This window comes from Solanum dulcamara, chromosome 8 (assembly GCF_947179165.1).
Source record: "Solanum dulcamara chromosome 8, daSolDulc1.2, whole genome shotgun sequence".
NCBI classification, from domain to species: Eukaryota; Viridiplantae; Streptophyta; class Magnoliopsida; order Solanales; family Solanaceae; genus Solanum; species Solanum dulcamara.
The window spans coordinates 62,590,163-62,613,662 of NC_077244.1; the positions used below are offsets into that span (position 1 = coordinate 62,590,163).

The following is a 23,500-nucleotide window of genomic DNA, read 5'->3' on the forward strand; positions in this document are numbered from 1 at the left end:
TTTTTTTCCAGTTTTTCAGTTCGCGTATTTTTTTTCCAATTTCTTGTTTTCCAAAATAGACTTAAGGTCCAGTTATCATTAGTTGAAGATTAGGGAGTCAGATATCCCTAAGACAATTTTTCGGACTTGTTATGGTCACTATAAGTTCTTGCTGATGTCATTTGGGTTGACCAACGCCCCCGCAGCAATCATGGAGTTGATGAACGCAGTATTTCGCCCGTACATAGATTCTTTTATGATAGTATTCATTGATGACATCTTGGTGTATTCCAAGACTGAGGCAGATCATGTCCGCTATTTGAGGTTAGTACTTCAGAAGTTGAGGGAAGAAAAGTTGTATCCAAAGTTCTCCAAGTGTGAATTTTGGCTTGATTCAGTGACATTCTTAGGATACGTGGTGTCCAAAGAAGGAATTAGAGTGGATCCAGCTAAGATTGAGGCAGTTAGAGGTTGGACAAGGCCTACTTTTTCTACTGAGATTTATAGTTTTGTGGGGTTAGCCGGTTATTATAAACGGTTTGTGCAGGGCTTCTCTATTATTGTAGCTTCATTGACTAAATTAACTCAGAAGGCCGTGGATTTTCATTAGTCCGACGAGTGTGAAGTAGCTTCTAAAGGCTTAAGACTTTATTGACTTTGGCTCTTGTTTTGATGCTACCCGTGGAAGGTGTGGGATTTACTGTATATTGGGATGCTTTCGGTGTTGGTTTAGGCGGTGTGTTGATGCAGAAGGGGAAAGTGGTTGCCTATGCCTCGAGACAATTGAAGCCCTATGAGACAAACTATCCTACTCATGATTTGGAGTTAGCGGCTGTGGTTTTCGTGTTTAAGTTATGGCATCATTACCTATACGGTGTGCATTGCGAGGTCTTCACCGATCATAAGAGTCTTCAATATATATTTAGTCAGAGGGATCTGAACTTGAGGCAAAGTAGATGGCTTGAGTTGCTGAAGGACTACGACATGACTATCTTGTATCACCCAGGAAAAACCAATGTGGTGGCGGATTCCTTGAGTAGGAAGTCCTCTAGTATGGAGAGTCTTGTCGCGATCCGAGTTGAAGAGCGACCATTGTCTAGAGATGTTCAGAGACTGGCTAATAGCCTTGTCCAATTGCAGATTTCAGAGGATGGTGGTGTTCTTGCCTTTGTAGAGGCACGTTCTTCCTTTTGTTGAGCAGATTCGGGAGAGACAGTTTGAGAATGGGAAGTTATGTATCATTCGAGACAAGGTATTAAAAGGCGAAGCTAAGGAGGTGGTACTTTATTCGAAAAGCGTATTGAGGATTGGCGGCAGAATTTGTGTGCCTAAGGTGGGTGACTTGACTAGACTTATTTTGGAAGAGGTTTATTGTTCAAGGTATTCCATCCATCCGAAAGCGGACAAGATATATCATAATCTGTGCCAGCACTATTGGTGGTATGTGATGAAGAGGGATATTGCAGAGTTCGTGTCCAAGTGTTTGACTTGTCAACAGGTAAAGTGTGAGCACAAGCGGCCTGGGGGTGTGAGTCAGAGGATGCTTATTCCTATTTGGAAGTAGAAAATGATCACCATGGACTTCGTTGTGGGTTTACCTTCCACCGTGGATGGTTATGATTCTATATGAGTTGAGATGAGTGTCATCAGAATCGGATTCGAATCGTAACAACAAAATATCAAATCAAAATATTCAATATGAGACCCTGCAATATACTTAGGAAATAGAAATCTCAAATGCTGCAAAATCCAGCGTGTGGCATACCAAATTTAAGTGGCCCCAAACTTTTAGCATATTCACACATATAACTTGTAGAGGAAATAACTATTCATAATTTCAGTTTTAATTTCTGTATTATTTGATTATACATATTTAATTTTTAATTATTTAAAGTGTTTGATTTTGGTTTTTGAAATTAATAAAAGTTATTTATTTAATAAAATAATTATTTTAAAATATATAAATAAAATAAATTGAAGGGGGTTAGTGATTCTAAATGCTTGAAGAATTATGTGGATAAAAAAATTAAATGAAATAAAAATTAAATGTTAAAATTTTTTAAAGAGTGAAAGTTGTTAAGACATCATTGATAGCGTTAAGGAGCCTGTCTACCTACTAAAACTTCAAATGTAATTGTATTTGATCTTGATTAGTAATCATTAAAAAAGAGAAAAAGAACGAGCCGCTAAGAAATAAAAAACAGAGCATAGAGCATTTGAATAAAATGGAGATAATGCCATCAAACTTTTAGAAAAGGTTCATTTATGTCATCTCTTAAAAGTTTGGCTCATTTATGTCATTGTCGTTTGAGAAAAAAGTTCATCTATGCAATTATTTTTTAACTCTAATTTTGTAAAATCACTCAAACAACTTTTAACATTTTTCAATTGGAGTTTTGGATCAAATGTACTCTTTTTGCTCCTTCTTCTTCAAGACCACCAATAACATGTGAAGAACACCAAGAACTATAAATTTCCAACTTCTTTAATTTTTCATGAAATCACTTAAAAATTCAATCGTAGCATTCCTCCGAGTTAGATATCAAAATTTAATATTTTTTGAGCTCAAATTCAACATAACTCAATAAGACAAATTTTTTTAAAAATTCAAAAATTCAAAACTTTAACATCTTTTGATGGAAAATTTTTCTCCACAACTCCAAATCACTTGAAATTTTGAACATAGACTCAAAAATAGAAAGTTATGGTTGTTTTACTGAAACATGTTCAGATAGAAAATTTTGACAATGACACCTATCAATTCGGCGGATAGCAGAATAATTTGGTGTATCGCCAAAATGCATCCCCGATGTAGACTCAAAATTTCAAAAATCTATTTTAATTAGTGTCTTTTTTGTTGTTTTTGAACTTGGTCCTAATTTCCTAGTGTTTTTTGAGTATATGTTCAAAATTTCAAGTGATTTAGAGTTGTGGAGAAAATTCTATCATTAAAGAAGGTTAAAGTTTCAAAACTTTGAAGAAATTTTAGGTGTGTCTCGTAGAATTAGGTTGAATTCAAGCTTAAACAATACTGTATTTTGGCATCTAGCTCGGACGGATGCTACTCTTGAAATTTGAGGTGATTTCGTGAATAATGAAAGAAGTTGAAAATTTGAAGTTCTTGGTGTTCTTCATGTGTTCGGGGTGTTCTTGAAGAAGAAGGAACAAAAAAAGTACATTTAATTCAAAACTCCAATTGAAAAATGTTAAAAATTATTTGGGTGGTTTTGCAAAAAGAATTTAAAAAAATAATGGCATAGATGAACCTTTTTCTCACATAGAAGAGCCAAACTTTTAACGGATGACATAAATGAGTCTTTTTTGAAAGTTCGATGACATATTTGAGCTTTTTTTCCTTTTTAAAATTATTTGTTGAAGATTGAAAAAACTTCCACATGAATGGTTAATAAGATAAACGATTTTCTTATAAGGCTTGGATAATTCTCTTTCCTTTGAGCTAATTTTTAGGATGTGATTTAGGTCAAAACCTAACTTTACATGATATCAACATTATCTATCTCACACAATATTGAGTCTCCAATATTAAAATTGGTCATGCATTAAATGCCCAATTGTTGGCGTAAGATAAAGTATTGAGGAATGAAAAAGTTCGACATTTATAATTAATGAAGTGGATGATCTCCTTTTAAAGATTTTATAGTTCACATTGACGTAAAGTTCCTCTCATTCTCTTCCATTAATAGAAGTAATACAACAACAATAACAACAATCGAGTAAAATCTCACAACATGGGTCCAAGGAGGGTAAATTGTATGTAGATCTTACTCCTATTAATATAGAATGGTTGTTTTCAAAAGACTCTCGGTTCATTAATAGAAGTAATATAGTATTAATATTTAGATGCAAACCTTATTATTAGATCTCCTTGTGATGTCTGTCACATACTTGTTGACGTAGAAAAGCCGCCAATTTTTTTTCTTTCAAATCATCTGAATAAGAAAAGAAATATTTTAAGAGTATTTGAAAGACACGCTAGTTATTGGTAATAAGGGTATCTCCAACCCTCGTGCCAAATTTGGTACTAGAGAGCAATTCAATTCATTGCATTAAATTTTACATCAATCTTTTCCCTCTCTTTTTATTATTATATTATTATTTTTTATTTCATTTATTATTTCTTATTTCATAAAATAATTTTTTTTTGAAATAAATTCAATATATATAATTTTTATATTGTTTCAAATTATAGACATTTAATATAAAATTATTTTATATCATAATTTTTTAAGTAATATAACTTGCTAGCAAATATTACATATTCTACATAATAATGGATAACACAAATAAAAGTGAAATCATTAACAAAATATAATTAAATAAATATTACACAATTAAAAATTTATTTTAAGTTCTACATGAATATTCAACTTTTAAGATCACTACGCTGCTTCCATAAATGCTCTATTAATGCATTACGTAGTTCAAAATGAGCTTCTTTGTCCTTAATTTTTTTGTGTCGAACAAGAAATTATTGAAATCGATAATTTTCATCTACTTCATTTCTACCGTCGGAGTTAAACTATCTAAAACATCTTGAATTGGTGCGTTAAGAACATGCCCATACTCAATTATCATGTTGTGCATTATAAGACATGAAGTTAATATATTCACCAATTTATATTTTTGCATATTTAATTTTTGTCAAGGTTAATTGTACTTATATCCAATTCAAATTTATAGTAGAATTAACATAAATTTAATTTCAAAAAAATTCAAGTAAAGGAAAATAATATAAAAAAAAATTGAAATTTATAGTATAATTTTAAAAGTATGGTATAATAAAATAATAATAAAGGACAATTAGTGTGATAAATAGTGTAGCGACAAATTGTTGGTGCTACACTATTCACACACCAAATTTGCTGTAAAATTTGGCACAGGTTGGGCAATTTTGCACCAAATATAGCATTTGGTGCAAAATTTGGCATGAATTGGAAATGGCCTAAGTGTGTATGTTTGATTGGTCAAAAAAAAATTAAAATATTTTTTTTTTGAAAACATGTTTGTTAAAAATAAGGAGAATGACAAAAATAGGAAAAATAAGATTCTCAAATAATATTTCATGTTCATTGTGTTCTCTCCATCCTTTAATACACCTCATCTTCAACCCACTCCACCCCCACCACTCCATCCACGCATACCCTCACTCCATCCTTCTATATTATTTGTTTAGATTATATACAAATACTTTTAAAATAATATTTTTTATTTATATACCGAACACAAAAATATAACCTAAGTTGGTTCTCTTATAAATTCAAAAAAAAAAAATTATCCTAAAACTATGGAAAATATATTTCATAACGAACACACCCAAAATCAACTTCTGATGTCTTATTATAAATTCAATATCTAATAGTTCCTTTTTGTTATTTAGTTTCAATTTACTCTAACGATAGGCCAATGTTTTTTTCTTTCTCAACTTTTAAAATTCTTCATGATGGTCTTGAATAGCGCAACTTAACTCCTTTTATGCTTCTTTTAATATCTTCACATATTCATCAAGTCTTTAGCAAAAACTCGAGTCCAAAAATGAAATCCTAATCCTAAAATTCGATATGTTTTTTTAATTTTTATGGTATGGACTTTGATGAAATATAGTGTATTTCTCTCCCATGTGATTTTGTATAATAATTGTTGTTTGAACTTAATGGTAATAAATATCTCATAACATTTCTATAACTATAAAAATAAAAATATGTCATTAACTGTAATAAAAAGTTAATATACCAAAATATATTTTTTTAGATAGATTAAAAAGTGTGACTTATATAGTAGTAGTAATAACATGTGTGGATCTAAAGTGAAACTAACGGGTTTGTAGGATCATATATTTTTATTGAAAATTTCATCAAATATTTATAAATATTTAATTATAAAATTAATTATTGTTATGTATTAATTTTAAAATATTATAAATTTTAAATTTTAAATTCATAAACGTCATCCACAGAGATTTTTAGAGGTAGCTTAGTTACTTAAGCAATGAAGAAGTGTATTACTTTTTTCAAAGATACGTGTGCGCGTGAGGGCTAATGACAAGGCACTATGACAAAGGACAGGAGATTCTTTCAATGCCATAGAAAAAGGGACACTAATAATTTAATTTCCACAGTGCAAAGACAAAAATGATGAAATTCAGGATGAAAGGAGGCCCTACCCCCAACTACTTTCATGTTCTAACAGATGAAGCAGTACATTTACACCAGCACAATGTACATCACTAACAAAACGTCAAATTTCTAGAATATATATGTTATTTTTGCTATGAGAAGGAGTGGAGAAAATGACAAAAATGGTGATTTGTGTTTCGAGTAGGGATGAGATTAAAAAAGTAACTTTTATGTATGAAGTGCTTTTAGAACTTTGAAGTGTTGAAAGTTATTTTTATAAATAAACAGTTGATTGTTTGGATAAAAGTGCTTATGATGTGAATTTTAGGGTTAAAAGAATAAAAAAAGGTAGTTTGAGAATTTAGTTAAAATATAAGGGATATAAAAGTAATTTCCATGGTCAAAGAAAATGACTTTAAGCACTTTGAAAAAAAAAGATAAAGAATCCTAACTTTTCATTTTTAACTGACTTTAAGAACTTTATGGCTTAAAGTCAGCATTAGACAAACACGTCCAAAAGCAATCCAAACGGGCTCTAGGTTCGAAATGATACTCAATCTCCACGTGTCATGTTATTAATAAGCTAAAATTCCATTATGTCCTGTTTAATGATTTTTTCAATACTTCTTAGGCCTAACTCTTCCTCTCCTCAGGCCTACCAAATCCAACCCTCACACCTCCTCATTAGAAAATCTGTACATCTCTTCTACACATGTCCAATTATCTCAATCTCCAATTTCGTATCTTATTCCTCACAACTCGAGGCAGCTCCCATCTTATCTTTGAATCTCTTCATTCCTAATCTTATTTCTTTTGTTATACCTACATTTTGATCCAAATACATTTCTAAAAATTACAGAAATGACGACTTAAGTTTGTGAAATTGTACATCTTTATCTCCATCAAATATATATTCAACAAACTCTGGTTACTAGATTTAACAGGAACTGTGAAAAGAAAAGAATTAAATATGAACTCACGTTCGAGGTGCATATTTTTGCTCCTTCTAGAGCCCGTTTGGATGGGCTTAAAAAAGTAACTTTTATGTATGAAGTGTTTTTAGAATTTTGAAGTACTGAAAGTTATTTTTATAAATAAACAGTTGAGTGTTTGGATAAAAATGCTTAAATGAGGAAAATGATGTCAATTTTAGGGTTAAAAGAATAAAAAAGATAGTTTGGAAATTTAGTTAAAATATAAGGGATATAAAAGTAATTTCCATGGTCAAAGAAAATGACTTTAAGCACTTAGAAAAAAAAAGTTAGAAATCCTAACTTTTTATTTTTGACTGACTTTAAGAATTTTATAACTTAAAATTAGCATTAGACAAGTACAAAAGCTAAAAAAGGGCTTTAAATTAGTTTAAAGCCCATCCAAACGAGCTCTTAATCTATTTTTAGTGGGTGGTGCAGCTTTTAGAGGTGTTATCTCATTCGTGAGATTTGAAGAGTCTTTCCATATAATTTAACAATCAAAGTTTGTTGAAAATTTTACGAAGACTAAAACTGCTTACTTTGGAAATATGTAGATGACAAGTAAATTTTAGAGAATATATAAGCACATTTTCATATATAAGGGACCATTTTGTCACTTTCATTGAAAGATTGATACACAAAATCATATATTTGGAGCATTTTGTGGTTCATACTATTGTAGATTATTCTTTCGGTTTATATACTTTAGTTATGTTGGGCAACTTTTCCTTTTGAGGATACTAATTTTCCACACCTCTTTCTCTCTCCTCTCCTTTTTGTTTCAAATAATTTTAAAAAGCAAGGACCTAACAAGCAAAAGATGCAGGCATATCTATTAAAAGGGATGTGACAAATGGACCAAACACAATTGATTATGAATTCCTGACATGTTAATACACACACTTCCATGAAATTTTCCCACTTCTTCCAATCTCTCCAGCTCTAATCAATCATGTTTGATCCAAGAAAACAAACACCCAATATCCATAAACATATTCTCGATCCTGTCACAACAATAAATGACAGTAATTGGGAACCTCACAATTTTGATTTTCATGGGAATATTCAATTTAGAGGTCAAAAAATGATAGATCATGAAGACGATGATGAATCTGGTGCTTCTTCACCACCCTTATGGCAAAATAGCCCACCAAGAAGTCCAGTCCATCCCATAAATTATCGATCACTTTCGCCGAATTCTAGAACTCAAGCCATAGCCAGAGGGCAATGGGAGCTCATGGAAATGGTCAAGAAGATGCCTGAATCTTGTTTTGAGCTTTCCTTAAAGGATCTTGTTGAGCAGCCAAAATCTTTTGAATCTCAAGAAGAATGTTTAATTAATAATATTAATAGAGAGAAAAACCAAGCTGTGCAGAACAGAGTGAAAATTAAGAATGAACAAATTAGGAAAGCCAAGATGATGAGAAGTAAAAGTATTGAGAATGGCGGGGTATTTCTTAAGATGGTTTCCCCTGTTTCTTTCAGATCAAAGAAGAAGGAAAAGAATTCATCAGCAAATACAACTAGTGTTTCTCCTAAGCCTGAAGAATGTGAAAATTCCTCTTCAAAGAATTTGGAAAAAGAGTGGTGGAAGAAGAGATTTTCTGGTTCAAGTAGCAGCAATAGTACTGCTAGCACTGGCAGAAATAGCAGCAGGGGCAGCAGTACTAGTAGCAGCAGAAACAACCGCAGCAGGTAATAAATATATTCCTTTCTTAATTTTTCAACTAGAACGAATTAATTTTGATATCGATCTACAATTTGAACTTTATGGATACCCAGAGATCTAAAATTATAAAAGAACAAATGATTTTAGTGGAGAGCACAAAGCTTTAAGTGGGTTCCTTTTCTGTTACTGGACCAAGAGAATATGTCTTTCTATAAATATTAATAGATCCGCCCCCTGATTTTTAGTACTTGTTCTGCTACATATAGCCTATGAATATGCTAAAAAACATGTCCTGAATTCATGGGAGTGCTACTTTTTCTGCTTTTTTATGCATCCATTATTCGACATTTCTGCCACGTATAAAGCCCTAAAAAGGAAGTGTTCTCTATGAGTTTCTCCATATAAGAATCCAAAATCTTTAATTAAGAGTGGAGAGATCATATACTCGATGATAATGGAAGCGCTCCTGACATAAGTTTGTACTAGTTTAAAGATCAAAGAGAAAGTTCCAATGGATTGAATAACAATTTCTTGAACTCTTTTTTTTTTTTGGCTTCAAGAGAAAGTTGCTCTGCAATTTTTTCTCTTACACTACTTGGATGATTGTGGGAAATCCTGCTTGCATACAAAACAGTAGAGACAGAACAGACAATTGAATTTTTCTTTGGGATCCAAGATAGCCAGTTTTGTTTCACAATTTCATCAAATCATTGTTCGAAGCTTTGCAAAGTGGGCAGATTACATCTAAAGAAATTCCGCCACCGTTTCACTTGACAGACAATTTTAAAAGAAAAAGAAATTATTTTGAAACTTGTGATCTAAAACAAACTTTAAACAGTTTGGTGGCTGAAAATTATTTTTAAACTAACCTAAAAAAGAAAAGTATGTCACATTCCAAGATAAGTTGTTAAGATAGACGGTCATTTTTATGAATATGATTTTTTAGCATTTTTTCTTATATATATATATATGACATTATTGAAACATCCAACCACCCCCGCCCACTGAAAAAAAGGAAAAGGGAAGGGTTTAAATTAAGAAACACCCATCCATATATTAAGACTTTATTTTATTTTATTTTTTCTTCATGTAATGCAGGAAAAGGGAAGGGTTATTAAGCAGTTGTTGGTCAAGTTTATGCTTATCAGAGAATAACAAAGTGATGACTGATGCCTTAGATTGGTGATGCATGCCACTTAGCTACGTGTTCTACACTTATATATACGTTTAAGTCTTGTAAAACATATAATAATTATATGTATGTATAGTTTTGTGGTAGACTATATATAGCTCTAAGCCCCCTTGAATTGTTCTTTAATTTGCATTTTTTCTTGGTTTGGCAAGCATTTATTTGTTAATTAGAGCAACATTAATTGAAGTTTGAGATCAATAAATATATATATATATAGATAGATAGATATATATTTACATTGGACAAAAGACATCTGAAAAGGTCATTTATTCATTGTTGTAAGTAATCAAGAGATCTTAACTCCCATGTTTACTTAAAGACACGTCCAATATTAAAACCAAGCAAGCTGCGTCAATTATGTATATGCATGATCTATTTATCCTAATTCATTTCAGAATCCTTATGCCTATTTTGGTAGTTTGTAAGTCATTTATACTTAGAGCTAGTACTACATATAAATTGTTTTCTCACTTGAAGGGATTCCAACATCAATTTTATACGTATTTATAATTTGGTTTGAATCAAAAATATATTTTATTTTGGTGTCACAACTATGCCGTCTGAAACCTTTCAATAATAAGAAATCCACATATGGTTCTACACTTCTACTTACTCCGTAAGAACTCTAAATTAGTCTCTTGATGATTTTCTTTTTTGTTATAAATGATTCGTTTGTATCGAAATGACTTGGATCAGAAGAAAAAATTCAATTATTGATCCTTTCGATACAATCAACCTTCATAGACTATATCCGATTAGTGCATAACTTGGCCTTTCATTAGATCTATCACATCTCAAAAATGTGTCATGAAAATAAGAATAATCAGTTTAGGTGTAATTATTAAACAAATTAGTCACTATAACTTGACCTTTCATTAGATTCTACTGATTCTATTTCTGACTATATCCAAATGACTACTGACAACTAATCAAATGTTTGGATAACATCTGCCTACAGTTATTGTAATGCCAGATTTTTTAAACATTGTTTTTTTCCAGATATTGTATCCAATACACAAATTATATAGACTCATTTTTTTCCCAACCTATTTTTGACCCCTTAAAATATGGATACGTTCAATTATAACACATTTTTTAAAAGGAAAATTACGCGGATAAGCAAATATATACTAATTAATCAGCTAATATAGCTATAATTTGAATTAATTATGGCTCACGGCAAACATCTAGCTGTAATTACAGTTTGAGTTTTGTATAATTCGCGCGATTATACAGTTGAATTTTGTATAATTCGCGTGATTTATACAAAGTTGTGCGCGAATCAAATTGTATAGCGAATCATAAAAAAGTTGTGCATGAAGTCTATAGTGAAATATACAAACGTTATACAAAAATTGTGAATTGTACAGCGAATTATACCAACGCTGCTATAACTATAGCTATGAATTGTAATTAACAAACTATAGCTATGGAGCATAATTAAAATATTTTTCAATGACTATACGCATAAATTCCCCTTTTTTAAAAATAGAGTAATTTCTAGTCCGTTCAAATTCAACTGAACTGGCTGGTTTGCCACTAAGGTTGACTACATCTATTCTTCTCCCCTCACTACAACAAATAAAAAATTTAGTGTTTCTGCATGTAATTGCATTAATTCAACTAACGTCAAATATTTTTGCGGTAAATGACAATATATTGTCACTCAATATCTCTTTTGTTGTAATGTCTCCCTCTACAGATCTAATACCACCTCTTCCCCCCTCCCCCCTCCCTCCATGTACCTTCCATTTCCAAGTAGCACCGCTTGTGGGTCTTCAGGTGTTTTATGGTGAATGGAGCCGTGCAATATCGTTGATGTATATAATATACAATTATTGTATACTATAAATATACACATTATAAGATATGATAGTGCATGGGGCGACAAGTACCTAACAAGTGTATATAGTATGTATAGAATGCATAATTAATAATAATGTTTATAGTAATAATCGATGCTCAAGCCTCGATATGCTATTCATATATTCATCATGATTTTACATAAGTTGGAACAAATAATATTCTTTAGTAATACAAGAAACTTCAACTTTTAGGAGACCACATATCACGGAATAATAAATTTTAGGATAATATATATAATTTCAAAGAGTAAAGTGTTAAAAACACATCTAAATTATTTTATTTTTTGAATTTCATGTCTAATCTATTGGGAGTGTGAATTTCACTCTCTTGATGGTGTGTATACTACAATTCCTTTTTTATTAACAAAAATTAAATAATTTATTAATATTAATTAAAAGATAAAGATTAAAGAACTACCCCAAAAAATATGGGAGCGAAGGGTTAGATTTTTTATTTTTCAAAAAATAAAAAAAATATCTCAATTTTTTGGGGAAGGAGTGGGTGGTTTTGGGGAAGGGGGGGGGGTTATTAGTGGGGTACGGGAGGAGGGGTGGTGGAGTGGGTGTGATGACCCCCTCTTTGGGCCCACATATTCAGAAATTATCTATGCTAGGGGTCAGCCAATTCATCCTTTCCTTCACCCTGCAGGGCTTCGTGGGAATCAAACTCGGAACCTCTGGCTCCTTTACATCCACCTCAGGGGATCGCCTTTCACCAGTTGAGTAGGCAAGATCTTCTTTCCCTGACAAGATTAAAAAAAAGTAGTTTGATGATGAGAAGCTGAGTCGGATTCGTGATATGGTCTTGCAAGGAGAGGCCAAACAGGCTGTGATCGATGAGGAAGGCGCCTTGAGGATTAAGGGGTGGGTATGTGTGCCCCGTATTGATAATTTGATTCATACTATTCTTGTAGAGGCTCACAGTTTGAGGTACTGTATACATCCTGGTGCAATCAAGATATATCGCGATCTGAGACAACATTATTGGTGGAGCAGAATGAAGTGTGACATTGTTTATTTTATTGCCCTTTGTCCAAATTGTCAGCAAGTAAAATATGAGCACTAAAGGCCTGGAGGGACACTTCAAAGAATGCCCATTCCTGAATGGAAGTGCAATGGATTTTGTGCTCGGCATTCCAAAGACATTGGGTAAGTTTGATTCGATATGGGTGATTGTTGATAGGTTAACTAAGTCTGCTCACTTCATTCCAGTCAAGGTGACTTATGATGTAGAGAAGTTAGCCAAACTCTATATCCGCGAGATCGCTCGATTACATGGACTTTCGATTTTTATCATATCAGATAGAGGTACGCAATTTACTTCTAACTTGTCAGCTGTACTAACTATTTTTCTTTTTGAATGAATTATTATCTTTTTTTCCTTTTGAATAAATCATTTCTTTTATAGTTGTGTATAGTTAATAATCGAATAAAATCAAACCGAAACCGATAACAACCAAATCAATAATGTATACTATATTTGGTTTGATTTGATTTTAATAATTAAAATTTTTAATTAAATTGATTTGATTTTGATTTTGACCTATAATCAACCCGTGAACCCCCTGCTTATTTGTCACGACCCAAAATGGGTCATGAGTGGCACCCACACTTAACCTCCTAGGTGGGAGAACCAACGATACAAACCCAACTAATAAATATAACAATAATGCGGAAGCTCAAATAAATACATTTTCTCCAAAACCTGAAAGTCATCACATGAAGGACATCTAAATTCTAAAACTAAGTCTCGAATTATCAAACACCAAATAAATAAATAACATAACGTGTCTGAAAACTAAGGACACTATGCCATGATAAGAGATTCCATCGCCAGCTAGAAGGATAGCTCACCCTGAAATCTTATGAACTGGAGACTGACTAGAGCTGAGGTCGAGTCGAAGTCGATGGAACACTCGTTGCACCCCACAAAATAAAACAAGAAAAGATACAAGTAGGGGTCAGTACAGGACAACATGTATTGAGTAGGTATCATCGGCCGACTCAAAATAGGAATCAATATGCAATAAGTAATAGCGGGAAATCAACTGTAGCACTTAACAGGTGGCAACCAACAGGATCAAGATCAAATGACAACACAATGAACAATTTCATAACCAATCAACAATATTAAGATCACACATGAGGACTCAAGCCTCCATATCACACTCTTTTGGAAAATGAGTTATTGGAGATTGGGTAGTATTAAGTCATTTTAATTTATTTTCCTTTAATATTACCGTGCCAGAACGTGACACCCGATCCAAATATATCATATCGGAACGTGACACCCGATCCAAATATATCGTGTCGGAACGTGACACCCGATCCAAATATATCGTGTCGGAATGTGACACCCGATCCAAATATAATTAATTTATCATTCTTCATGATTACATTCCACTTCATTAACAATATTTCATCAAGCCTCCTTTATTCAAGGCACCATTTTTTATAGGGCAAGTTCAAGATTATGGATTTCATGGCCTCGGGATTTCAGACCAATCACAACAACATATCAACCATCCAAACCACAACAATTAAATGCGTAGTAAACTTCACACATTACCCAATGAATATCAATCACTATTAAGAGTCTATCTATGATATAGAATAAAAAACCATAACCTACCTCAACCGAAGAACCGAAGTAAAGCAAGCTAATCCACCAATGTCTTTTCTTTCTTCAATGCCTCACACCAATTTCAATCTATCAAATATATAATATTTATAAGTAAACTAATCCGTAAACACCAATATTATATATATGTTTAACCTAGACCCAATAACTCACCTAATTCTATAAATATGTTCCTAATCTTGATGCTACTTAACATGTCCACTCTCATATTTTCTGAATTTCAAAACTAGGGTTAAACCTCAATTAAATTAAATAATCACTTTAAAACTTGAGCCTTTCGTAACGCTTCCGAATGATCAAAATCTGTTCAAATACATAATCTTCATAAGAATACGAATCCAATGACACCCATATAGCTATATTTATTTTCGGTTCAAAAATTGGGTCAAAAAGTTGTCCCGAGTCATTGAAGTCAAATCTGAAATTTTCTTTCCGATTATGTTCACTCATGATAAAATAAATTCACATGTCAAATTTCAGCTAAAACGGATCGCTATTCGACCCTCAAATCAAGATTTTATGTGAAGAACCCTAGGGTCATATTTTCTTATTTCAACATTATTTCTCAACCAATATACCCTAAAAATATGTTCATAATCACATAAAAATTTAATTGAAAGGATGAAAATAATTACTTTGACGCTTTGGAATGAAAATCCTTATTTTTCTCTTCTCCTTTAATTTTCTTTTCCCTTTTCTTTTCTTTCTTCCTCCGTATTTTTTTTCTCCCAGTTTCTGCGTTTGTTTTCGTGTTTACGCCGTTGTTACATCTGATGGCTTAATGCCATCAGATTTTTTATATATATATATATTTGTTTTTTTTTGTTTTTTTTTTATTATTATTTATTTTCTTCTTTTTCTTTTCTGAATCGAAATTAATAAACCCTATCCTTTTCCTTTAATAATTGGTATAGAATATTAAGTAAAATACCAACTTAGCCCACTAATTAAATTAGTTATTTAAATTTACCCTCAACTAAATAAATATGGTTATCGAATAGTCTAACGTACTCATAAAAAAATACGGAATGCGTCTTTTATGAACTAAAAAACTCTATTTCTCAAAACGACATAATGAGTCGTTACATTATTATAGTGACTTTATGCTTGGAGAACTTTAAACCTGTATTCCAAATCTTTTTTAGTGGCTTAATTTACTATTTTTCTCTAACTTTTTGAAGTAATGATTACTTCAAGTTATTCAAATGAAATTTTAAGATAAACAGCAGGTGCCGTATTATATTATCATTAATTATTTTTCTCAAGATATTGAATTTAATGTATTGTCGATGTACATATGCAGTATTAAGTATTGTGATTATACGGTTATACCTAATTACTGCCTTACATGTTATGATCAAATTATGTAAAACATTTTGTTTATACTTTATACAAGCAGGTCTACATTTGAAAAATTGTAATGAGATGATTGAATTAGTGTTGTTGATTTAATTAATAGGGTTTGTAGTGTTTATTGATGTCTATACTGGTTTATTATGTTAATTTATACTTGCTACTAAATAAAATTACTAAAATACAGTTAATCAATATTAAATATTCTTATATCTATGTACTCATGACTTATGAAAATTTTCCTAAGAAGAAAGAACAAAAAATGGGTCAAATTGGATGGATTAGGTTATGGGGCATAATTTAATTTAATTTGACCTGTTTATCTTAGTCGTAGTATCCTTTAGGCAGAGTTGGACGATAACTAATTTTTTGATTCACTCTATTTTGATCTGTCTAAACTCCCAAAGTGTCTATTTGTTATATTTAGTAGGCGTTTGGCCGTGCGATTTTATGTTAATTTCATATCATGAGATGAAATCTCAAATTCATTAATAATTATGATTTGGGAATTTTAAATCATGATATGAGATTTTTCAAATATAAAAATTGATCCACAAGTTTATATTTCGTAAAAATAACCCATATTTAATTTATATATATCTACTACTCATTTGTTTCATATGTAAATAAAATTTATAATTCATATTATTACTTTTAAAACAGTTTATATCTCATATAACAATTATTCTCTCCAATATAAAATTTATTTTTACTTCATATCAATTCTTAGTTTACCATTTATATTCACCAAATTCGTTATTTTTTGTTGAATTAATTACGGTTTGATCAATAAATGTTGTATTTTTTTAGAATAACTTTCTGATAATGTATAATGCGATTTTAAAACTTTTGTTTATTTGATAAGATTGTATGAGCAATTGGGATAATTTTGATAGAGTTACAACTTATGGAGTTTTAATGTTTGTGAGAAAACATATAACATAAAAAGTTCAAATCGTCTTATGTCCAAATAAAATTTCAACTTCATCTCATAATTTCATATCATGATTTCATATCAAAATTTCAAATCATGATTTCATATCGCATGACAAAACATGCCCTTGGGTGGTGTGGTAAAAGTTAAAGTTTCTTCAAAAATCTCATCCTCCTACACTCATATATACGCGCAGCTTCATACAATCCTAATACAGAAAATATATATCCATATTTGATGTAATATCAAATCAAATAGATGCATAATATGTATTTATATACAAGTTTTTTAATTATTTGGTAAAATGAATTTAGGTGATTTCATGTAGGTACCAATATGAATAAATATTTACCAATAGGTAGTTCTTGAAAATAATTCGTACGTCAAGATTTGTGAATTTCTTGAACACATGTGATTAATCATCTATCATATTGGTGTTTTCGTTTTGATAGAAATTTGTCACATAGTTAGTTGCTAATGTTTTTTCATGATAGAATTCAACGAAAAAGTTACACAGACTGATAGCCATGAATAACAACGAGATCTCTTTGTTTCTTTCTCTTCTAAGCAAAAATAATTGTTCGCAATTAGTGGATAGAAGATTGGAAAAAAAGTTCTTCGAAATTCAGGATACTCACGGTAGCTATTTTTTGAGTGCGCATTGGATAAACTTGCTTATGTATAATAGCTTGCAAATCACTCAAAAGATGTAAACCACACTAGGTAAATTTGGTGCAATGCGCTCGACTAAAAAACACGTTATAGGGAAAATCAATCTCGATCGTCCCTATGAAATACCACTTGTTGTATCAACTCAACTACCTTACGAGTAGATCAAATGTTTTGAAAGGTTAAAGATAAAAATAAAAATAAAAAGGTACTTGGCAAGCAACTTTGGAAAATCGATGTAAATTCATAATTTAAATTTTATATTAATCTTTAAAAAAAATTAACACCTAATTTATTATATTTTTAATATTATCGATTCACACCTATTATTTGTTGTATAATTTAAGTAAATTTTTATACATAAGTTTTTTCTTACATTGAAAATACTGATTCAGATAAATCAATAAGCTGCAGCCGTTTCTGAACAGAATTTTGCAATATGACAATACTTTTTAAATGAAATGTTATACATAATTAATATCCAAGTCTCAAAGATATATATATATATAGAGAGAGTCATTGAATATTCAAAGAAATGACACACGTTTAATTTTTGAATATTCTGTTAGAAATTAACTACATAGAAATTAAAGCTTTGAGACGTGAAAGATCACTATCTTTCAAGAGTTATTACTTGTATATTCGTTTAGGGATAACAAACAATTCTCTTTCAGGATACAATAAAGTCTAAAAATATATACGGAAGGGCCTAAAATATCTTCGAACTATTGAAAATGGTGCAAAAATGCTTCTCATTCATCTGTTGGGTCTAAAATGCCCTTTACATCCACCTTTAGGTCCAAAAATGACATTTTCTTTAACGGAAAAGGGCATGAAGGGCATTTTTGCACTATGTCCAATAGTTCAAGGGCATTTTAGGTCATTTTCCGTAATTAACAACAACAACAACAACAACAACCCAGTGAAATCCCACATCGTGGGGTTTGGGGAGGGTAAAATGTACGCAGACCTGACTCCTACCAATGTAGGACGGCTGTTTCCGAAAGACCCTCGGCTCAATAGAAGTATAGAGAAAAGTCAGACAAGAATATTAAAAGTAGGTAAGTAGATAACGAAAGCGGTCCAAACAATAGTATAATCAAAGCACCAAAAAAACAGTAGATATTGTTAGATAATAACATAAATAACATAAGATAACATAACATACATAACATAAATAACATCTTGTTAAATAAATTTTGATTTATAATTAATTTTAAATAATTAAATTGTAATCAATAGATAGTCACCAGGTGTTTAAAAAAATTATTTAATTAAAATTTTGTTAAATAATTTTTTATTTATAATTACTTTTAAATTATTTACTTGTAACCAATAAATGGCTGCCACGTTTTTAAAAAAATAATTCAAATTATTTAATTAAAATTATGTTAAAGAAAAGATCATTTTTGGAACCAAAGTATGTTAAAATTATTTAATGCAATAGAACCTTCCTAGACTAGAATGAAGGCAATCATAACCTCCTTTTACATAAAATTTGAGATGAAGAAAAAATACTAAGACAAAAAGGATATTTAGGATATCCAAAGCTTGCACAAAGAAGTTAGCCTATACAAAATTAAATTATGAAACCCCATTTAGGGAGGATCAAAGCTAAAGTCTTTTTTTCTTCCTGTTGACCACTCTCAAGGTTGGAAGACCCCATCTATCTAAAGTCATTAGACCCTTTACTTGAATAATTATTGTAGAATTTGGATTCTAGGGAATTGTAGCTAAGGGAAGCTAATTTATCCGCAACTTGGTTAGTCTCTCTGTAACAATGTTTAACATTTAAGGCCTTAAACTGGACCATAGACTTCAAACTTTGCACTTCCTTGGTTATCAGAAAAGGTAATGCAGTCCACAATCAGCTTGGAATCACTCTCCGCCATAATATATATGATACGCTACATCAGGGAATTCATCGTATTAATATAGTCATCCCTTTCTTAAACAAACACAATTTTTCTGTTTAATTAAAATTTAAATATGAATTCAAATTTTAAATAAATAAATTACGAAAATTAAATTTTTTAATTTCTTTTTAAAAAATGCTATCTAGTCCAAGTTATTTAGATATATAATTAAATATATATAAATAAAATTATCCAATTAAATAAATTTAATAAGCTATGCCTTAAATAGGTTTAAGGGTGGGCTATTCCCACACCCAACATATTCTCAAGTTAGGTTGACAAAATAAATTTATTACTACTTCTAAAAGTGAAGTACTTCGTTTCAATTTGATATAGAACTTAAAGAAAATAAAATAAAAAATTAAATTTTATAATTTTAAATTAAAAAATAATTTTAAAATATCACATGACAAATGGAAATTAAAAAGTACCACTATTAAATTTTTATTTATCAATGAGGGTACGTAGAAAAGGACAAAATCACGTGATTTTATACTTATTTAATTTTGAGCTGTCGAGATTAGCTGACCTAACTTGGCCCCACCCCCCCACCCCCTTGCGGAAAAGCTTTCTTCAGATTTCAATGATCTGCGACAAATTATATAATCTTTGGAGGGGGTGGATAAATATTTTCTTTCGAACTTTAATTAAAGAATTTTAAATTTCATACTATACTATATATAATAAGTACCTAACTTATTTATGTACGGATGTTGAAACTTTCTACAAAGTACTCAATTTGCTTCAATACACGAAAACCTATTAGTAGACCATAAATTTTTAGAGAAAAAAAATGAACACTTTTGATTAGTCGATATTTTAATAAATTTCACAAAAGATAAAAAATTCTTTTTATTATTAAAACTAATCAAATTTTTGATCTCTTGCATTGCACTACCATAAAAAATAAAAATAAAAGATGAAATTTTAAGGATGTCATAATATTTTAAGTCAAAATTCTTTCAAATTAAGAAGATGTCAATATTTTCTAAATCCGTCTAAAAACATTGAGGTCACATAAATTATAACACGGTGTGAAGCTAGTATACCATTTATAACTTTTACGCAAATTCTTTATTTGTATTTAAAAAATTTCACTTGATATATATAATAATAATTAATAATATATAAAGAACCTAGTAGCTTGAGAGGAATTGATTAAAAAAAAGGCTCTTTAAGTCTTCAATTGGCAGAATACATCGTTCTTTTTCTTTTTCTTTTATTTTCAGCTCAATAAACATTTTAGAATTGATTAAATATTTCCCAGGGTTCGTTTTATAATTTTAAAAAGATTGGAGGGAGATTTCTCCTCTTTTCTCTCCCTAGTCGATCACCATTTTTGCTCTCGTCTCTATGAAGCTCCACAATCGATGTTCATAAAAATGACTCTGTAAACTATAAGTCTAAATAATTTAAAATAAATCAGAAAAATGAGAAATTATGGATCAAAATAAAAGGCAAATGATCTACAATAAAGCAAATACAGACGAACCTCAAATCCCAATTTGCACAAGTGTAATGGACTATGAATAAATATATCTAATATCGATTTCTGTCAATTGTGAACATATTAAGTTTCTGCTTAACTACATTATTTATCAATAATCGACCACTTGATATATATAGGCTAGGCTACTCTTTAACTAAATAAGCAATATATAAATTAAATTATAATAAGAGACTTAACAATATTTAAATATGATAATAGTAGTTTATTATATATCATATGAGAGTTATCAACTATGAATCAATTGATGACAAAGGGCGAATCCATGTGTAATGAATCGGAATGCCCGTACAGCCGTTAACTTTTGGAAAGAATTACAAGTGCACTTGAAGCCTTAGTTGTAACCCGGTTCAAATATCAATTGGTCACCCTTCCATTACAATTTTTTTGTTTCACTTTGCGGATCATCAAATCTATGTTTACTTTGAACATTCTTAATCACTTATAATTAAGCTATCACCCTTAATTGTTTCAAGTGTAAAATCCATATTTTGCTACTACTTATGTGACTAATGACAAATAGTGGCGTTCTCGCGGTCTTCAAATTCTAAATTGGTGTCATGATCAAATATAAGTTTGAGAAAAAGTAAAGGAGTAAAAAAATAAAGAAGAGGACAAGCTAATTAATTTAGGTTCATGAATGATGAATAGATATAATGCAAGAAAACAAATGCGCATGCTCTTTAATGGGACCATTATATGTAATTATATTTCCTGTCCTTGATGACTAGACTAGACTTTATTTCCTCTTTGGAAAATTCTATATAATCAGTAAGAACGAAATAGAAAAAAGAAGTGTTGAGAGAGTGAGAATTAGCAGCAAACATGAGTGAGAGAGCTGGAGGCAACACAAGAGAAACTCATGTTGATTCTAATGAGGGAGGTGGACAAGAAGAATCTGGTGGCCAAGACAACAATAATAATAATGGAAATACAAGCAGAGGAAGGTTACCACCTAGAAGGGGAAGCATAACAAAAAAGATAATAGAAGATGTATGGGGTTCTTTGTCTAGCCCCAGGGCTCCTCCATCTACTAAGGCTAAATAACTAGTTAGGAGCCTTTTTCATCTTCTTGCTTTAGGGGTCATCACCCTTTGTGTTGTTTTTCCTTTAATTTGTTAGCTACTTCTCTTTTTCATCTGCTTATAATTTGCTTCTATGTTGTAAAAATATGTCAATCATAAATTAAAATACGCTTCTCTCTCTGTGTCTTTCTTTATTTATTTGGTGTTCAAAATTCATTGACTTCATTATAAGGGAAGCATGCCCTATAAAGAGTTTCCTCAACTCTAGAAAGTGAAATTGAGACCTCGTTATTAAGTGTGAATGATATATATCTATATCACCATATCCTTGGTGATCTCTCCATCTTCTTATTCTCTTTTGCATTCCAATATTAATTTGCAAGAAAAGTTTGAAAGAATTGGTTGCTTTAAGGGTCGTCACCCTTTGTGATTTTGGCCTTGTTACTTCTCTTTGCATGTATTTGCTAAATTTATTGCGTAAATATACATGTCAATGATGATTGGAAAGTTTCTTCTTCAATCCACACCCTCCTCTCTCTTTCCTTATTCACTGCCAGAAAATATGAAATTAGCTCTGAAATTTATCGGTAATCTCTAGTTAATCCATCGCTAAAAACTTTTAGCTAATTGAATTTTCTTATTTTTCGTTGCGAATCCATAGCTAAATGAGATTAACATAGAATTTCTATTGTTTAGTTACAAAATTTAGTTAGTCGCTAATTTCTTATTTTCTATTAATAATTTTGTTTTTCTAAAATCTCGTCCGGAATTCAAAATTCACAAGTCTAATTAATATATGAAGGTTAACTAAAAGGAAGATGCTTCCTATCAATAATTCTATCTATTCTAACAAAGCGGAAGCCTGGAACACCTTCCGTTAAAGATGAAAGCAAGGACAGAGATAGAAGGTTACCCAGTAAACTTAATAGCTTTAGTTTAAATTTTTATTTGTATTAAGAAATTAACTAAATATAGATATGAAAAATTAAATCCGAATTCAGATACTAATAACGACATCTTATCTCGTTCTCCTAAAATTGAAAATTTACTTCTATATATAAAATTTGAATTCCGGCTCTTCAAAATGTTTTAAGAAAAATATTGGTATCACACTTAGTGATCTCTCTCCTTATTTTAATGGTAATCTTATTCTGTTTTTGCATTCGAATATATGCAAGAAAATATTTCAATGATTATAGGCCAAGGGCTACTGTGATAATCAGAGGTCATTTGATTGGGAACATATTATCTCAAAATCAATTATTCAAGATAATTTAAGTTACCCTCCATACATGTGAGATAACTTATCTCATTTCTACAATATAAATGATACGATAAATAATCTCAGAATTATCTAATGTCTATAAATGATAGAATAAAATTATTTTATTTGACACCTTACCAAACGACTCCTCGTAGTTGTCCAAAAAGCTTAGCGCATTTATATTTGCCGACATTGATCTTATCCCATATTCATGAGATCTTTTCTAGTTTTAGGGTCCATCTGTCCTTGTCTATTTAATTTTTTGATTTTCCTAAAGAAAATAAACTCCCATTCATGGGAGGTTTAAGGGGGAAAAGGGGTTAGAAATCAACTATCACATACTCTATTATATGAACAATTTTCACGGGACTATATATT

The 23,500-nt window shown here is 30.7% G+C and overlaps 1 protein-coding gene across 1 annotated transcript; it reads left to right on the top strand.

The window, feature by feature from the left end:
• The first annotated feature begins 7,774 nt into the window (after nt 1-7,774).
• LOC129901449 (uncharacterized) lies at nt 7,775-10,134 on the top strand. The gene is made up of 2 exons (XM_055976632.1): nt 7,775-8,782; nt 9,855-10,134. Exons 1-2 carry the CDS (start codon nt 8,040-8,042, stop codon nt 9,940-9,942), a joined length of 831 nt encoding a protein of 276 aa, XP_055832607.1. The 5' UTR covers nt 7,775-8,039; the 3' UTR covers nt 9,943-10,134.
• The last annotated feature ends 13,366 nt before the right edge of the window (nt 10,135-23,500 follow it).

Excerpts from the sequence above, each read along its gene's own strand:
- LOC129901449 (XM_055976632.1), top strand. The coding sequence starts at position 8,040 with ATGTTTGATCCAAGAAAACAAACACCCAATATCCATAAACATATTCTC. Across the intron at positions 8,783-9,854 it reads AGCAGAAACAACCGCAGCAG|GAAAAGGGAAGGGTTATTAA; the intron begins GTAATAAATATA and ends CATGTAATGCAG.